The sequence below is a fragment of the Sturnus vulgaris genome, chromosome 18 (genome assembly GCF_052056855.1).
Source record: "Sturnus vulgaris isolate bStuVul1 chromosome 18, bStuVul1.hap1, whole genome shotgun sequence".
NCBI lineage: Eukaryota > Metazoa > Chordata > Aves > Passeriformes > Sturnidae > Sturnus > Sturnus vulgaris.
In genome coordinates, this window is record NC_142260.1 from 3,481,908 (window position 1) to 3,502,263 (window position 20,356).

Sequence of the window (20,356 nt, forward strand, 5' to 3'; positions counted from 1 at the left end):
GGTGCAGCCACTTCGATATACTCCAACAATATTACAGGATGAAAAGGCAAAATGACAGCGTTTGGACAAGATCACCACATTTTTGTTATGTCTGAAATTCACAAAATATCAGATACAAATAATGTGTGGGATGTGACACAGAATTTTGAACATTTGTTCTTGGGTCTGTTAGCTGTTTGTGTACCATTACATAACCAGTGACCCACACGTGTGGCATGCTAAGTATTTTATTTTTTAGTGTAGTAATTCTAAGGCTCCATCAAAAGGAAGGGTTTTTATAGAAAACACTTGTTAGATAGGAAAGAGAAATCACTGATATAATACCCCAGCAACAACTCTTCAAAGCCTGAACTTCATTCCTCCACCTACGCCGTGGATGTTTTGTTACTGAACAGAGAAGGGCAAACAATCCTCTCCCCTTATGTAAGACCTGCAATGTTGCAATTCTCTTTTCTACAGTAGGAATGTTGTGATGCACAGTGTGGGAATAGTGATGTGACACAGCACAGGGAGCACATCTGCTCATCCCCAACTCCTGGGTGGATTTTTACACAGAATTTTCACGGAATATGAAGCTGAATCCCTTTGTACGCAGCATTTTTCCCAAAATAATTCTCAGTTCCTAATTCTCTGCTGCTGCTGCTGCTACAGCTCAAACACACTGGTAAAACCTACAGCCAAGCTGACTTGTCCACATTTTCTTTCTGTTGGAATCTTCACTTTGCAGAGGAGAGACCTTGAGGGACACAAACGCTGTGTCCTCATACCGAGATCCTTTCCCACCCTTCCCTTGTACATTCCTTCCACAGACACCACAAACACCACGTCCGTCATTTCAGCTTTTATTTGGGTATTTTTAAGTTAAGTTGCTCAAGTCCATTCTCCATCAATACAGACACTAAAAAACCGAGATCGACATTTAAGGCAACATTAGCATCCATGCCAAGCTCAATAAGCAAACCACGTCCTCCAAGCACCACAGCATCCCAGAACTGCCACGGGTCCCCACCCCTGCCACACCTTCCCTTTCCCTTTGGACTCTGCTGTCCCACACCACATCAGGAATTCCATTTATAGCACTGGCTCAATCGAGACCTCGCCATTTCTTTTATAGTTTCTATTTTTTAGGAACTAGATCATTTTTGCATAAGGTGATATGAGTGAGACAAGTCTCAGGGTGAAAGTATGTAGACTTATGTTGGCGATATCACACAGAATCTTTTTTTAAAAAATATATTTAACATCATTATTCAATGACTCTAGTATGAACATCAACATGTATTTAGCCTTTTGGTAAAGGCTATACACTGAGACTCGTTAGAATGATAATTTTGCTTTAAATTCTGATTTCTTTAGTGTTACTGTTGACAAGTGTTTGAGTTAGGGATGCCCAAGTGCAACTTTTAGGTAAGAATATTTACAAGTATACAAAAGACCACATAGTTTTGAATACACCCACTATTCTTAATACAGAGTAAATAAGGATTTGTCTTGTGCCCGTGGAATATTTCAACAGGTGGGTCTTGCTTTTTTTCTCTTTTACAGTCAAAGGAAAGTTGTTATTTTTCCTGAAGGAGTGTATTTATTACAGGATGGTTAGCATACATATATCACATAACATACAGGCGTTAAAATTAACCAGTTACAAAATAAGCAGTGGTATGTATATCTTCATATAACCTAAGAACAGGATCAGTATTTTACAAAGTACATATAAAAGTACTTCATATACAAAGAAAAATACAAATGTGCAAACACCATTGTCACAGGTGGAAATTTGTCACTTGAAAAATGCTAGAAAAATCCTTCATATTTTTGTTTTGAAATTGCATTAAAAACAGCTGCACTTCCTATTGTGTGTGGTGAGAAATCTATGTTCCTTTCTGACAAAATACATTAGTTATAAAAAAACCCACAAAGTTTAAGAACTGAAAAACCTTGTAAGTATAGTCAGTTTGGTTAGGCTGACATTAAATTACAAGCAGAACGTCTGGAAAAATGAGAAAATAGTGGATCATATATACAGACCTTTTGTAATATTAGTGTGCTATTTAACATATTAACATTTCAAAGTAAAAACAATGGCTTAATTACCTACATATTCTACTCAAAGTCCTCATTATTGGCAGACTGTAAAATTTCAACTAATTTGGGGCTATTAAAAATGTTTCGCCAGAATTTCAAGCAGAACAAACACAAGTTCATCAAAAGTAAAAATCTATAAACAGTCTTCCAATTAATGTGCAAAAAAATGTTTAAAAAGTATCAAATCACGACACCTCAAACTCGATTATGTACATATCTAATATCTGTAAATGCTGTTAACTAGCTAGTTTTGTTTTGTTCTGCTACAAATAACTTACCTCTGTCCTGCAAAATGTCTGCATTGGAAAGATTTCAGTGCAAGTGCTTGCTTCATTGTTTAGTGCATTATCATGTTTGTTATTTTTTTATTTTACAGTGAGCAGAACAGCATATAAATTAACACATACAACTCACACACAAGGGATCCTTCATCTACTGAATTCCTAGTTTGGTGTTTTCCATCACTCCAGGGTAGTGTCAGCCAGTTTTCTTTCGTTTATCCCATTGGAATTGCAAACAGAATCTAAAATAAAAGTGCTATCTATGGTCTTTAGGTAATCCCTAGATCTTGAAATTCCATAACAACATTGCAGAAGCACTCAGCAGAGCACGAGATTAGAGAATGACCTGCACACTGAGAAGACATTTGAAAGTCTGGCATCAGGCAATTTCACTTTTTTGGTCTCTAAAAATATCGACTGTCTATAAACATTGGCAACCTCGTGTGTATGTCACTGGACTCACAAGCTTCATTTATTTATTTGTTTTTAGGAATTGTAGATGTGTTTCCTCTTATTCATGACTAGCTTGGAAATAAGAACATTCTGCTTAAAAATCTAAATAAACTGGAAATACACTTCTTGTTGAAGGGAAAATTTCTACACTTTCCTTTGGACAGGTTTCCTAACAGAATAGCTCTGAAATGAGAAAACTGGGATCAGATGCTAGTGCAAATACAGCCCACTTTTTATAGCTAGGAATTGTACTGAAGAAAGAGGAAATTCAGGATAAATGGATTATTATTTTCCCAAGTCCTCCCTGCAGAAAAAAACCCAACCATAGCAGTTACAGTGGTTATAATTATTAAACAGAAAACAACTCATTATGAACTTTTATGGCTGAAATGTGAGGAAGGCGGGCTGTGTGTCAGTAACATTCCAGAACTCAGTTTCTTCCAGGATGAGGTGCTTTAAATGAGACTTTATTATGGAACATTTTTCTCCTTTCTATGCATCTGAAATGCAGCTCTGGATCCTGTCCATCCATTGTTGAGCACTCTGTGCATCTTGGGCACAAAAGTTATACACACGTTTGTTCGTCTTCAGCTGCAAAGGAAAAACAAGGACACAAAGTTGTCAGCTCATAGAAAAGAAAACCTGCAAACTTTAAACTGCAATACTCAATGTGCTAATTGTGTCTGAATGGAATATTTTTGAATTACTGCTGTTGAGAGTGATGCCAGCTACATAAAATTTTTTTGTCTTCAGATGGCACAACAGCTCCTTTCTAGCTCTCACAGGACTGGAAGCAGGAGCTTAAAAACACCAAGGGAAAGTAAAGATAAAGATCAAGTAAAGACCAGATATACTTACATCAAAAAATGCCTTTTCACTGGCATGTTTTGGAGCTCCAATTGTTGGGGAAGCAGGAATCACAGTTTCCACTTCTGCAAGGTCTATGTGTCCCTTACAGCTCGTATCCTCACCAGAGTCATAGTATCGCAGCTGGAACACAAGAGAAAAAAAATAAAATAAATCCAGACAGGCTTTTAGATGGACCTTCCAGATTAATTCCCTTTTCCTGGATACAGCCTGGGGGCATTGACTGCTAAGGGTGGGAGGCACAGAGGTTACCAGGAGAGTTTTTTGTCCCCAGAGCTCCAGAGCAGAGAATAGTCATGGATTGCTCTGGGCAGAGGACACGTGGGGCAGGAAAGCAGAACCACTTCTTCACTGGTCATTACATAAAACTAACACAAAAGCTTTACTTCACCAAGGCATTGCCAGAACACTCATTCTCTGTATTTCAAGAATTTAAAGTGATCAGCAAAACTTTAAGTGTAATTTTAGGTAATTATAAACCACACAGAAAGCTCACGTTTTCCTATACCACACATAGAGGTTGAATGAAGTCTGTGCTTTTTTTTTTTTCCTCCTTACAAAGATACTTTGACATGAATCTAAATCACTCTGTGAACTAAGGTTCAACATGAAAACAAGTTCCAAAAAAGGCCCCCACAACAAAACCCCAACAAATTCCCATAAACCAATGTAAAACAGCAACACAAACTTTCACAGCAAAGGTCAGACAACAGAATTCCAGCTAGGACTGACCTGTATTTCTCCTGCATCTATCATACTCAGAAGGTTATTTGGTTACACAAAAAATGTAAAAGCATCTTTTTCTCCTGCAAAATGAACCCTTTCTTCTATATATAAGATATACAGGATATATTAGAAGAAGAATTATAAATAGCACATTTGTTGGTATTTACCACACTGATCTTGAAGTAGTCAATTAGCATTTAAAGAGATGCTTGTCTTTATCTATATTACATATTTTTAAGTGTATTGACTACAATAAATTAGTATTTTTTTAAACAAAAGCATACATAAGTGTCAGAATATTCCCCACTGTGTGGAATATTTGGCTCAGAACATTTTACTGCCTGATGACCCAACATTATTTGAAGTACACAAGACCATAAATTTCTCCTGCAGAATTCTGGCACACATTGCAAATTGGATAAAAAGTTTAGACCAACAGATGTCTAGTTTTGGTGCTCCTTTTTATGCAACGATTAGGTAGAAAACTTATGAATAATTTTTCTGCTGAATTGTATATATATCCTATATGTTTTTAAAATACTCTCATGTATTTTTACAAAATACTCCTATATGTTTTTTCCTAAAAAATAAAAGGCAAAATACTAAAACCCCTCTGTCCACTCAGAATTCTGTATCAGCTACAAGATACACAAGACAAATACAGATAGGTCTAGAATGATGTAGCACCCATCACATCTGAAAATCGTCATCACTAATATTCTTTGTAAGACCAAACCCAGCTGATAAAAAAGGAGCAACATAATAATAAAGAAGTCCATTATCTGAAAAGGTTTTACCTGGTGTTTTGTCACATCCAGCACAAACCAGCGAGGTTTCCAACCTTTGAGCAAAGCTCCTCTTTTGTACAGCGTACCTTCAAAAGATCTGAGAGGGACACAAAATACAGGGGCATGTGATCCCATAAAATGGATACTGCTGAGAAATAAAAGCCCCAAAATGATACCTATTAAACACTTAACTACATACAAATTAAACACTTTTTTTCTGCAGGAAAACCGGTAGGATTTAAACCAAGAGTTTAGCTATTGGTAACTGTGATACACAGATACAACACCCTTTTAATTGCATTAAATGCACAACTACAATTTGCTTGTGCATCTAAGGAAAGGGAAGGGTGAAGGATGCTGGTAGGAGATAAAATCCCACCCACTGAGACAACTAAATGTAACCAGATCCAAAAAGAAGGAATAACATAGCCACAAAACGTTCTGTGCACATGAGTTTCATTTTTTCCTAAGGCAGAGACTTTCACCAATCCAATAAAATATTACTGAATGCTGCCTGGTTATTCAGTTTACCTGTTTTCATCATTCTTTGATGTGAAATGATTGTACAGTGTCGTTGTTCTTCTGTCTACTCCATTAGAGGGGGAGATGCTGGAACTCTGCTCCTCACCCAGCCCACTGTCAGGTATTTCCAGCAAAGATCTCTTTTGATAGGAATGTAGATTGGGTGACATCATCCCTGAGGAGCCTGAGGGATGTCTCCGGAGCTGAGAAACAGGGAAATGCAAGGAAAAAGGTAATGCAATGTGTTATGGTCTCAGTGCTGTAATGGTAATAAATACATGGTACAATATGTAAGTTGGGAGCTACTGTGAGGCCAAAAAAAAAATCTTCCTAATACAAATCAGAGAAGAAGGCAGAGGGATGGCAATCCCTGCATTTCTTAGGGAGAAGAGTTCACAAGGTGTGAGAAATCAGTATTTCAGAAAAACTTCATATATTCCAGTGACATAATACTGAACAGTGTTTGCCTTGCTTTCTCAGAAGCATCTAAAACTAAGCAGACATTTGGATCCAATAAATTTCCCTGATTTCAAAGGGAAGGAAGGGGGGAAAGGAAAACCTACGGCTTCCAAAAGCTCCTTTATAGATCCATGTCATTTCAGTAGGATCTCAATAACCTGGAACAAAAGGGATCCTGTATTTGGTCCTAATCTAAATGACAACACTCTATAGACACAGTCTTGAACTGGTAACTCACTGTGCAAAGTTCAGAGCTCCCAAAAAGCAGCACCTAGCATTATTCCTGGTGCACACACAGAGCAAAGAGGCAACCCCTGACTTAGGAAGTATCAATAGTGTCAGCTCTTCTTGTTACCATGGTCAGGAACTGGAAACACAAGCAGGAATATTTCTTATCTCTCCTTAGAAACTGTAACTCCATTTAGCCATGGAAATATCTTCACTTATCTCTGAGAATCTGTGATATTCTTTTGGCTCCTTTCAGGAATTGAGCTTTTTCAGTACTTCAAGAATCTTTTAAATACATAAAATCCTGTATTTGTGCATTAGTAAAACACTCATTTTATCTATATGCCTTAACCTACTCTGGAAAGGCAACTAGATAAACAGCACAAGTGAAAATATATTTTTCAACATGAAGAAATAAAAAGCCAATATCATGGGTTAGAACAACATCTTCAGTTTTACAAAAGCAGTATTCTACTCCAAGAAATACAGTGATTTTGTCAGTGCCTCAGGTAGCCTATATAGGAGGAACAGAATTATTCTATGGGGCAAGCTCTTTTCTACTTACATTGTCTTGTCTGGTGTCATCCTTTAGATTAATTTTGACCCTTTCCCACAAAAGCTGCCACCTCTCTGGGCTCTGACTTAATTTACTTTCCAACCTTTCGATTTCCTGAAACAAGGAACAAGGGTTTCCTTAAGAATAAAGGAATAAATAAATAGAATAAAACATTTCTAACTGATCACTCCCTGGCAATCATTTTTACACAGCTATTCTCCAGCCAATGTTTCCACCCAGTGAAGTTGAAAACCCTCTGTCACACGAGCTGTGAACTGAGACCCATCAGAATCAAAGTCAAAGGCAAGCGTGAGCCACACTGCTCTTCCTGCATGCCCCAGCTTGGAGGAGCCACCAGCTTTCAATTCCCCCCTGAACACACAAAATTCAACACCCACTGCCATAACAGAAACACAACACTGATAAGGACAGGCTGTATTTTATGAAAATATTTACAAAGAACAAATTCTGTGCTGCGACACCAACGTCGTGCGTTGCCAATATTAACATTTACCCTGCTTTATAAAATGTGACACAAAGCTGTAATAAAAGAAGGAAATGAAATAGAAAGATTTATTCAGTTTGGATGCCAGACTGTAACAACATGTTCTTGCTGTGGAACTTGGGAATATGACCTATGTTGATAACCTCCAGTTAGGGTTATTTCCTGTTAATAAGACAGTGCAAAGTTAAGTAAAAAGAGGCAATTTTATGAGTTTATGTTTACTTGTGAACACTCATTGATACATTTATCAAGACTTTGAAGTGTGGCCCATATTCCTTGCCATGCTTCCTTTCTCCATTTTTACTTTCAACAACTATATTGTTATGAATATCTTCTTATTAATTAAATAAAACCCTCAGTTTTTCAAATTAAATTAAGAATTCACGATGGAATAAAAAAATGCGACAGGATATAGGCATCTCATGCTATATAAAAGCCAGCTAAACATCTAAGACATTTATTTTCAAAGTAGAGAAAGTCAGTCTCTATTTACTTCAACCCTACCTATTAATTACAATAGATTTCATAATACTGTCCCATTCCTATTGGTGTCTTGTTTGAAAAAAATTCAGGAAATTGCTATTAATTGAAAGACAGAAAATTATTATACTTTTAAAGTAAGAAAACATTTCGATAAGGAAATTAACTTCTGAACTAAATTTTGAACTCTAAGGTGAAAAGAAAAAGCCACCATTTGACAATGTAACAGGAACAAAATACTTCTACAAACTTTTCCTTCCTGAAGATAAATTTGAAAACTCCCGAGTGAAACTGAATATAAGAAATGTGGCTTAACAGCAAGAATTAAATACATATATATATTTATATATTTAAATATTGAAGGTAGCTGATAGTCACACATGCTCTCTTTTCTGCTAAGAAATAAAACCAGAACACTTTTGGTTGGAGTATCTTCAGGTAGATGAAAAAACGAGGAATGATGAACAGAAGCCAGACTTGAGCTTTCACTGGATGACTCGTTTGTGTTTGAAAGTGCTGAATGGAAAACACTTCTGGAGGCATAAAACTGAATCAATTTACCACTCACTTTTTAAAGTAAAATCCTTTCCAAATTGCAGCAAAAGGATATAAACTCTTTATTGCTCGAAGCTAGTCAGTTTAATCTGATCATTCTCTCTCTGCCCTAGTCTTGACTTCTGAGTACGAGTCCTTCTCTGCAGAATCTGGAAGTAACTGAAACTTGTTACTTAGCAACTGGGTCACATTCCTTCTTTTTTGGCTCCATAGTGAGCAGTGCTTCCAGAACTTAAAATGAAAAACTTTCATGAAAAACTTTCAACAATCTCCTGTATATAACTTGAAAAGTTAGGACTAAATTCGCCTTTAATAGACTCCATGTAAAGAAAACATACATGGCAATAAATCACTAAGATTTACTCTTGCCTCTTCAGTTTTAAATTTTACAGAAAGCAGCAGATTTTTTTTTTTTCCTTTCCATGTGTGGAATGGACTCTGAGTAGATGCATTTCCTTGAAAGAAAAATAATCTTTAAATTTATCTCTCTGGTTCATCTCTTGTTGTCCAGGGTTACAGGAGCAGAAATATATAAAGAAAAGTTATAACAAATTCAATTATGAGAATATCCATTTCCTGCAATTAATAACAAGCAATTAGTATTACTGTGCCTTCCAGAAATCTGCTAAATAACCTGCTTTGGAATATTTGAATGGTAGAGACAGAACTCTGGAGGCTGATCACCTCCTTTGTGTAGCTTTATTTCTCACAATTCTTACGAGTACCAGAATCTGAACCACTCTTAGAAGAAAAGCATCACATTCTACCATGAAAATTCTGAATTAAGGCACCCAGTAGCTTCTCTGTTTCAGCTTTACATCCTGAAGTGCACTATCTGATTTTCAATTGAAAAAATATCTTTAGAAAAAACAAATTTGGGCTTATCATTATAAACTAAGCGAGAATCAACCTTCCCCAGTAATTTATGATGCTAAATATGGTCTCAGCTGAAACATTTTTTGGATACCAACACGTTCTCAGTGGATTTATGATTAAAGAGAGGTCTTTCTCCTACATCAGCAATAGCCCTAAATTAACAACTTGTTTTAAAAGAACGTTCACTTTGCTTTTTAAACTTAGAAGAATATTTTTGTAACCTTTATACAACCTCTCCAAAGTTTTCCAAATGTTCTCTCCATTGCTATCTTTTATTACTATAATCTAATTCACAAACAACATTTAAACTCTATAAAACCTGACCCACATTATCTTTAGCCTATAATATGGCTAATTTCCCTGTTACATGGCAGTTTCTCACAGTTGTGGATATGGATATTCTGGCATCCACCCCGGGAAGAAATGCAGGAGATCATTGTTGTATTCCTGATGTGCTTCTGGCCTCTGGTTACCTGATACAAAACCCTCTGTGCTTTGCTCCTCCTTTGCTTCTGGGAAATCAGAAGCACTGAGAAGTTCTGACTGTCCTATTTTGAGTCAAGGATGGTTTTACAAGAGATTCTCTTGATTTATTATTTTTTTATTGGGCATTGTTCCCGTGTTTGATCAATCGGGATTGGATGGGGCAGACCAAATGGAATTGGAGGAATGTGCCAGAATAAAAACAACTCCCTAAAATCTTCAAGGACTCACATCCATTCAGAAGCTTCCTGCATTAATGGTTGCTAAAAATCATCAGGAGAATTGGGGGCCTACAGCATATCCCAATTTTCCAAGCATTGCAATAGCAGGCTCCATAATCCCAGCTTTAATGTAAGGCAAAGTCTGCAGAGAGTTTTCAAAATAAAACACTGCACACAGGGATTTGTATCTGGACATCCAAGTGGCTCAAAACAGTGGAAGTGAAGAATGCCCATGTCATTTTCCTGCACTATCAATTATGATGATAACCAAATGTTAGGCTGTTAATTAATTATAATCAACAAGCACCTTCATCTTTAAGAGAAGACAGATGTTAAATCACTCAAAATAACTACAACAATGATGATAATGAGATCATTTTTCATCTTCTAGTGAAGAAAGGAGAAAACCTAAGCAGCCTAAGTGAGCCCAAACATGAAAAAGCCAAAATCAAGCATCTATTTCAAGTACCAAAATATTTTGAAGAATCTAAATATATCAGTTTGGTTCTAGTAAACATGACTAAACTAAGAGCAATCATGGCAAGTTTTTTTGGGGAAATGTGGGCCAAGATGTTCAGTTTATGTTTGTGTATCTGCTTTCCAATTGTTAAAATCAACAAATGTCTGATTCTATTTTCTGATCTGTCCAAGAATCTGGGTCGTTATTTTACCACACACCTACTTCAAAATGAGGAGAGGTCAAGAAATCAAGATTCACCATTTGCCCCAATGAAAATAGCTGTTCCTGCATTTCCTACAAAAGGCAACCTAAAATTTTACTTATCCTTTGAAACAGACAGTGAAAAATGAACCCATGAGTAGTTACTGACTACAATTAAGTCCCAGGGAAGTGTGAATTCAGAACAATATCAGCTTTGCAGGAAATCTGATTGATTCCCAGAACCACCACATCTCCAGATCAACCACTCAGTCTTACTAAAGACCTTTTTTTGACATCTATCATGATCCTTTTAATAACATTACATCTGTAAGGCAATAACTTCAATAAAAAGGAAATATGAATTTCATGAGCATAAGAGAACTTCCTGTTCTGGGCAACACAAGTACTCACATTTAAAAGGCTGGTGATGGCATCAGGCTGTATTTTTTTTACATCATCATAACATGGCCACACTATTTTCCTCTTAGTCTGAGAGGCTGAACCATCTGTTTGGTCATTTTCTTCTGAAACGTTGCATTTTGCAGGTACCATGGTCCAATCATAGGAAGGACCTGTAGCCAAAATCTCTTCTACATAATAATCCCACTTTTTGAGGCTGGAAATATTTACATTTGGCTTCAGTGCCTATTTGAAACAAAGTGTTACTATTATGACATGAAATAAGCCTTTGAATTTAAGATTTACAACACAATACCTTTATTTTCCAGATCATTCTTAATTGAATTCTACAATGGTGAGTGTACTGTGAATTTTCTAAAATGATTCAAGACACAGCCCAGTCTAGGGGACAGACATTATCATATAAGACAGATGTAGATAAAGTGATTCAATCAGATTGTTAGGAAATGTGTCTCATTATGACTCTAAAATCTGCTCCCCTTTAAAGACAATTTTAATAATAATTTATATCGTTTAATGACATCAGAGAACCTCATTTAGCTCACCAGGATGCATGAATACATGCTCCAGAATTTGGCCCTTTAAATGACATTTCCATGATTTTCAGACACTGCTCCAATCAATCAGGTAGGGTCAATTGTGTCCAGCAAACACTTAACTGAGTTCAGAACAATTCAAATATCAAAATGTGCTCAAGGAATCACCCAGAATAACAAACCACCTGTATTTTAAGAAAAACCATACCTCCATTTCAGTAGGGGCATAGAGGTAATTGAAGAAAATAGGGCTCCTTTTGTGCATCTTTTCAATACATTCCCAAATACAAATTCCTTTCTTGGCATGTTTATCTCCTTTATCTTCAAACAATGTCCCTGGGGAAAAGAAGAGCAGCAAAAAGATGGTTTTGTGATAATGCTCAACAAATGCTCAAGAAATTTCACAGATTGAAGGTATAGCAAAGTCTGCTTTCAAATGCCACTGCAACAGGAAATAAATAAAGAAGATAAATAATAGAAATTTACATTTTTTTGGAATAAAATGGTTGCTCGGGTCTAATCTGCCCCACAGCTACAAGTTTTTTAAGAAAAGCATTAAAATGGATCATATGCCATGAGAAGGAGCCCACAAAGCAGAGAAACCCTGAGCATGTTTTAGTGGACAAGTCCCAGGAACAGCCTCAGTAAAACGGCTCTGATGGGAGCCAGGGCTTTGGAACCACTAAGGCTGCACATGACAGATGGAGTAAAACAGAAAATATCAAAAGAGAAACACTGAAGATAATGCACGAGGAAGAAGTGGGAGGTAGTCGATGGAAAGGCTTTTCTTTTTTGAAGCTTTATGCACTCCCTGATGGACTCACAGAGACTTTGTTTCTGTGAAAAGAAGGTATTTAGTAGGGAGAATGGAACTAGGGGAAAAATTGCTAAAATCCCTGAGGCATGGCACGAATTTCTTCCCCTTAGGGCCATCAGAGGCATGGCTCAGGAATCACTGAGGCAGAAAATCCTGCATGTTCTTCACATCCATTCTGCCCTCTAGATCTGAAATTTAATTCATTATGTGGTCACCACACAGCTACTGGACCATCTTAACCCAGGCAAATTTTTGCAGACCAAATATTGAGGAGAAAAATATCAACAACTACAAAAGCAATATGCAATACACAAAGGTAACACATACCATGTTCTAGTCTTTCATAATCTGAATCCAGAAGAAATGTTTTAAATCGATTTGATATGTGATGAAAAGCCAGAAACTTCAGATAATATTGATTGAACTCAAACTCTGTCGGGTATTGGTTATGAATCTAAAAAATAAAATTAAAAAAACAAAAAAAGGAAAAAAGTGGATATTGAGGTATAATACAAATAGGTATGTAGGAAATAATAAAATGAAATGACAGCAAAACAATTCCCCCATGAATGCTGAAAACAAATTGCAAGTGTCACAAAAATCCTTCTAACATTTTGTTCCTAGAATATTTTTTTGGCTAAATAAATTTATAAACATTTCAGAGCAGATAGAATGAACTGTGTAATAAACTCTGTATTCCACTCTGTACAAAGCCCATGATTCTTGCAGGAAATCCAACTGGATCTAAACCTTCTATGATAATTCTTGAGTCACCACATAACTTCACAGGTAAAGATGCTGCTCCTGGGTGTGGCTGGAATTCAAACTTGAACTGAAAGGTTTCACATTGGATTTCTTGCTATTGCTCAGAACCCCACAGGGCACACAAGAACAGAGACAATGCTGCAAATGACATTCCATCTCAAGTACTTACTAGTCCACACATATTTCTTGAGTATGAAAAAAACCCCACACTGAGGAGGTGTCTTGCCATTATTCTTTTAAAGCAGTAAAAAACGATGTAATTCCTTAAATTGTTACCCTCATTAGGCTGTGGGTCTGTCTAACTCAGAGAATGTCTCCAACATGAGTCAGGAGCTGATATTTAGTTAAGAAAAATGACACAAAATTATGAGTACAGCACTGTGAAATGGCTGGCTCTTCACAGCTGCTTCTCTTTAACATTATCATAAAGAGCCTGGTGTAAGATTTCAAGCATGAAGTTTAATATTCATGGCAAAAAAATTTAGTTACTGATATTTATACTTGATATCCATATAAAAGGAAGGATTCTAAAAACCTTGATGAGATAGTGCTTGGAGAAATTTCATGTGTTAATTTAAAATTTACTCTTCAAATAAGTTTATGACTCACTATCTTTATTTTCAGAATAAACACGGCAGTTAACAGAAAATTCCTAATTGCAGTGGGAATAAGTACAGCTTGCCATTGAAAAAAGAAACTGCTGATGGAATTTCACTTTTGGAATAAGTCCCTCTGTGCTTTGTCCAGCTCCACATCAAACCTGGAAAATACCTGTGGCTTCTGCAACCTTCCCCTGCCTTGTCTTTTGCATTCCCACCACTCATTTTCCTATTTTCCTGTTCCATATTTTCTCTCTAATCTCCTATCATTTTTCCTCTTAACTTGTCAGTTACTCAAAGGGTTTTTTTCAGTACTGATGGGAATTGTTATTAAGATTACTTGAAGTTCCTTACATTTAGATTTCCAAATAAAGGAGGAAATAAGTGTTCAGCAAGGAGAGGTTTTCTACTGAACAGACAACAGTGACAGGGAAATCCCTTGAAAGGAGCTATAAACACCCACACAGCATTTCAGACAATTTATTGTTATTATATCTCAATGTTATCATGGGGCTGGGCATTTAAAGTGCTAAGATACTTTTAAGACATGTCAGTTCAATATACCCACTCTTATTTAATTCCCATTTTTCCCCTGATACTAATATTACATTCCTGCACTGACTTGTAAGAGTAGAGCTAAGCAATTTTTTTTCCATAATAAATTCTGGACTTCAATTTTATAGATAAATTAAATATTTAGCTCTATTTATAAAAAACAGAGGTTTTTTTCCATATCTTCTTTAGTACATATTTTCTCCTTATGTTAGGAGAAGTTTTTTTTTTTTTTTAATATACTGTAAGAAGGAAAGGCAACATTCTGCTATTTGACATGAAATATATACAGGGTCATAACTTCTACTTATGGTCCAACAATTATTTTAATACATGTAAGAGTTACAAGAACAAGCTGCTGATAAAATCCTGTCATGGATCTAAATGTGGGTGATTCTCTTTCTGAGATTTCTGGATGCAGAAATATTGTTGTAATTTATTATAATTTATTTTTAAAGAGAAAACAACTGTAAAACATTTTTCTGATAGAGGTAAACAATGTAGTAGTTGTTGTTGTCTTAATCTCCATAATAAATGAACATTTAAGACCTGATTAAACCTGTATGTGTTTCTAATATTATCATTAGAGAAATTCAGCATTTTGGAGTTCTTTTTAAAATTACCACGCTCCCACTGAAGTATCTCCTAAATGTATTTAATTCCCTTACAGCTCTATCAGCCTGCCTTAGTTTTCTAATCCGTTTTGGGTTTTTAATTCCATTCAAATCAATGGCTACAAGGCTACTCCTGCAAACGCTGCACTAACTGAGCACATGTCCCATGGGAGCAGCACTCACCTCTTCCACAGGGCACTGTGACCAGAGCTCCTCACTGAGCTGAAAGGATGTCAGCTCTACAAAACCATCCTGTTCTAATTATACTTAATAAATTACCAAATAGATTCAGAAGAAAAATAAGAAAAGCTTCCTCACTGACATCACTTGCATAAACTCAGTCTCCTTAGAAGCAGGGAAAGTATCTGCCAGATGCTGCTATTGTGAAAGACTGATTTTGCATTAATAATTCAGCTGACACCTGGAGATATTGGCATAAACAATGACTTTTTATAAGATGATGCAGTTCTAATTTAGGAATCACTGCTTCATTTGTTTTCTCTGCGTTTTTACTTTAACCCATGACATTTAATGCATGTACTGGCTCGTGGTAATTTTCATACTGCACCTAGTATATGGATTCTAAAGGTTAAAAAGACTTTGGAAAAGACTAAATGTTTGCCTCTAGTTAATGGATAATTAAAAAACCTGATTATAATATATTACACTTCAGGGTTAAGTTGCAATTGAACTGGATTCTGTAGTTGTGTAACAATTTGCACAGAAACCAATGAAACTTCACAAAAATTTTCAAGTACAGATGTTGAGAACACTTACTTTTTTTTATAATAAATTCATATGAAATTTCAACCAATAATTTGACTTCAAAATCAATTTCCCTAGAAATTACAGCCACACTGTTAGAATTTGGTAACTCAATACTAGCCCATCATCACTAATTAGAAGAGTAATCTAACTAATTCTAGAAAAGTCACTCAGAATTGCATTCTCCATGGGATTTAGGTCATTTAGCTTACAGACAGATCTGTATTATTTATATTAGACTGATCATGCTTCCCATGCCCTGTCTTGGATGAAGATAAAACTGGGTAAAATGATTATAACCCCTTCACAGCTTTAACTTTCCTCATATGGAGTTATTGTCTCCTTCAGATGGACAAGCTGAACTGCTTCTGATGATTTTTTTTTTTTAACCAAATTTTCCCAACATTTGGCTGGGAAAAGCAGGCAGGCTCCCAAGAACCCCTGAGCTAAGAGGCTGGCAGGATGCTACCTCCACCAGAGCATGTGCACACAGCTCATTCTCACACAGCAGAAAATACACTTCCCTCTGTAAAATGTATTTAATAACCTGTGTGTTCCATGAGATACAGTCAGATACCTGCTGAGCACCAAAGCTGCCACCTGAGGTGAATTAAAGGTAATGTTCTTGTATTTCCTTGACACATTCACAGCCTGAGGCAAAACTGTCCCTGACAGTTGTCAGCAGCAGGGATTTATCCCACTTTGCATTTCATTCTAACTTTTAAAGGTGGGATGGTTATAATCCACTATTCCATGTCCTTGGAGCTGCAGATTTTGTTAAACATAACTTCAAGAAAAACCGAGAATTCTGCCATGAAGAAAAGATGGTCCATCATTCTATTTCATGACAATAAACCCAAATCCTTGAATTTAACTTTTAGCTTTCTTCTGGATAACCCATTTGTTTCCAAAATCTGTGTCACCCTGGAACCACTTGAGAAAGAAATACTGCATGGGTTCGTGTAGATAATGTCCTTGTAATGAAAACTTTCTAAGATTTATTACAGTAAAACTGAAGGAAGGTGTTTCCAGGGGCAGAAACAGGCTATGCCTCCATGGAAGCAAGCCAGAGCTCAGACTGGAGCAGCTGCTGCTGAGGTGCCTGCAGCCACTCTGCACATCTGTGCTTTTACCTGCACTACCTCGAGTGCAGGGGAGGGGATGACTCCACTTTACAGTGAGGACCCCAATGGTGACAAAAGTGACAAATCATTGGTGCAAGTTTAAACTCTTCCCCCCCCAAAAAAAAATCTAGTACACTTGCACCAGATCAGCATCAAAAAATGGTAAGGGGAGATGCTGGAAGGATTCACTTCCAATTTATATTGCTGTTTAAAATCAGAGATAGGTTTACTCCATTCTGCTAATGGATGGTGTTATGCAATCAGCCAATTTAAGCTTAGAGAAGACACCTGAAAGCAAAGAGAACACAGCACCATGACCACAACAAATTATTAATTTACAGAGCTGAATGTACCACCAGGCAGATGAGTTTCAGTATTAGAGCACATGGCAGTTTTGCCCTGTTGTAGCTATTGCAACCAAGAATATGGGGTTTTTTCTTCTTCAGAAAAGGAGCAATAACCCTAAGCCTAGTGTAAGAAAACGTGTGACATTTGGACAGATTAATTTATTTGAACAAAAAATGCAGTATTGATTCTCTTTAGAGAAATCTCCCACTTTCAAATAAAAAACAACCTTACGACTACGAGCACTGGGAAATGGATTAAACAGAAGAGGTGACAAATATTTCTAAAATTTTCATAAGGGGAATGATGTAGGAATCAATGCAAATTCCAAGAATATGATTTATTAACTTCTGATACAGCAATAATGATGGCTGTTGGTGTTTAACATTGGGATACAAAGAAAGCTGGGGATTTTTTCCAGAATATGTTTTTCACTCATCTTCTTATAAACTCATTCATTATCAATCTCACATAGATATATCTGAAGATTGTTTTCCACTGGTTTAGCCAGTTATTTATTTACTCTGTGGAGTTTTCTTCAGGTAGCAGAGTAAGACTCCTCCTTCATGCAAGTATTGACTATGAATGTGTGCTCCCTGTAAAAGGCTGGTGCTTTAACAGTTATTTTCTGTGATATACACTCATCCATGCATTTTAACACAGGTTAATAAAGTCAAGGAAACTTTCAGCTTTTTCAGTGAGAAAAATCAAGGAAGTGGGAAAAGAAGGACACATGTACCAGGGGAACTATGCAAGAGCCCCTCTTATGTCAGAATCTCTGCAAAGAATCTATATTTAGTGGTTTGAGATGAAGAAAAGGACAGAATTCAGAATTAACCCAAAATGAGTGAAATCTTTTTAACCTAATTTCTTCCTACACAATACAATTGTTGGTGTCCATCTTGTTCTGAACATGTATTGACATAAAAGTCATTATTTCCAGAACTGGTGCAGTCCAGGGCCTCTTCAAGGCTCATCATCAGGCACAAGGAATTAAAAACTGTCTAGTCAAGCTACTAGAAATCAGTCCCTTCTTCCTTCTGAATAAAGGACTCTAAAAGCCAGTCATAGCTTAAAAACCTAATTGAAACCTGTACATAAATGACCTTAATGGAGCAGTACTACCAACCATCCCTCTGAGTCTGCTGTGGGTCAGTCTCCTCTACACAACCATCCCAGCTCTTCTTGAGGTGAAATTAATAAAACCTAGGGAATGTTGTTACTGGTCTGCTCCCAAACCTGTATCTATAACATCTGAAATATTGCAATATACACATTTCTTCATGAAACTGTTATAAATACATATTATGGTATTAGCTTTTTGCAAATATTAAAGTGAGTATTATATGTGCAGTGCTGAAATAGTTCTTAAAACAGAGTTTTCTTTAGGAATAACATGGATTAATTCAGTGTCTTTATAATAAATGAACTACTTGCTTAAGTTAAATAATACCTAGTGACACCCACTACTAATATACTAATTACTAGCACAGATGTCTACAGAAATTGAAAATTACAGCCTAAATTAAAACCACAGCCAAAAAAACCACACAAACTCTAAACAAGCAGACTTCAAAAGCAGCCATGTAAAACAATTCCTGGAATATAAAAAACAGTTTATAAATATGCAACAGGCTAACAAATTGAAGAAGTGTCTCCAAAACAGCAAGTATGCTCTTGGCTAAATGCCAAGCACCCTGGCCATTATAACCTTTGACTTTATTATTTATATATCTTATTGTCTTTTATTAAACCTTTTAAAATCTACCAAAAAAAAAAAAAAATAAAACCACAACCTCGTTTTCTACAAAAATATAGATGGGAGTTAGGGACTGGCTCACCTGATGCACACAGTCCAGGAACTGGAGGAAAACAGGAGTGAAGGCAGTGCCCTGGCAGCTGGGGGTGAGGTTACTGCGCTGGCTGAATTTGTGACCAAACGAGAGCCACTCCTTCTCCACCAGCACCCGGAACCCCTCCAGGCTCCTGTAGAAGGGATCACTGAGTAACTGCACCAGAGACACCACCTAGAGCACAGCACAGGACATTCTGTGTTATGAGGGACAGAAGTTAGCACAAACCTTCAGCAGAACAAAAGCTTTCGTGGAAAGTCAACGACAAGTATTTGATCACATACATTGAGCATTTTTATGAAGCAAACCAAATGATATTCCACATGAAAAGGTTTCTGTTGCATTGAGACTTTATGGTATCTGTAGAAGTAAAACTTAAGCAGCTACAGATTTGGGAGGTGATAACAATGCTTACTACATCTAAATTATGTTTGAAATAAAACCCCTTTTAAAATAAACATTTAAAATACAGTATCTACTACCCCAGCTAAAAAAAAACCATCAAAGAATTGGTGCTGAGGGTGACTTCAGAGTTTTTGCCCCAGTCAACTGCAGTCTGTTTTCATACACAGCATCTCAGGAGACTTTAGAATGCAGCACAACCTTCTGGCACTTCCAGCTCTGTATGTCCCCTCTGTAGCTTCACTGTTTGGCAATGATTCCAATAATTATGGTCACATTCTTTCGTGTGTTTGTTTACATGGTATTATGATGCTGGCTGCACATGAAGGTTTTATTTATTATGGATATCTGTGTTTCTCTTCTGAACAATGCATCTATAAAATGAGGCAGCAGATCTTGATTCACCCAATTTACAGTTGGAGGTGATCTGTCCTTGCAGCAGGTGTTAAAGGCACTTTGGCACAAATTCAGTTTTCTCCCTGTGTGGTCTCCTAACATTACTTATGGAAATTGAATGGAAGAGAAGAAATTTCTCCCGTGTTTAAAATGTACAACGTTTAAAATGATAAATGAACAGTTGTGGCAACTTTCAGCTTTCATTCTTACACATGGTCAGGTGCAGGAATGCAGATCTTATATCGAAGCCTTAGAACTGTTAAGACCATCAGGACTTTTGGGATGAATCCATTTTAAGGAACCATGTCATGACAAAATTGCAAATGAATGTAAGAATTCCTGCGTTCTGGTTTCTCCTCTGCTGCCACAACACGAATTTATTAATGTCATACCAAATTATCTGTTGCTTGTGTAAAAAAGTT

General features: G+C 36.6%; 1 protein-coding gene across 7 annotated transcripts in view; it reads right to left on the reverse strand.

Annotated features, from left to right (window-relative positions):
• Positions 1-826: 826 nt before the first annotated feature.
• SBF2 (SET binding factor 2) overlaps positions 827-20,356 on the reverse strand; it is a 231,263-nt gene continuing 211,733 nt past the window's right edge. For 6 of the 7 annotated variants that reach the window (XM_088175608.1, XM_014876284.2, XM_014876287.2 and 3 more), the window contains 9 exons: positions 19,125-19,310; positions 12,847-12,973; positions 11,911-12,038; positions 11,158-11,391; positions 6,975-7,079; positions 5,732-5,925; positions 5,210-5,297; positions 3,678-3,809; positions 827-3,410 (listed from right to left, as the gene is read on the reverse strand). In XM_088175608.1, the coding sequence (XP_088031734.1) occupies positions 3,312-3,410; positions 3,678-3,809; positions 5,210-5,297; positions 5,732-5,925; positions 6,975-7,079; positions 11,158-11,391; positions 11,911-12,038; positions 12,847-12,973; positions 19,125-19,310 (1,293 nt within the window). In that variant the 3' untranslated portion in view covers positions 827-3,311. Of the gene's footprint in view, positions 3,411-3,677; positions 3,810-5,209; positions 5,298-5,731; positions 5,926-6,974; positions 7,080-11,157; positions 11,392-11,910; positions 12,039-12,846; positions 12,974-19,124; positions 19,311-20,356 lie in introns of those variants that run through there. The other variant, XM_088175611.1, reaches the window with a different exon arrangement.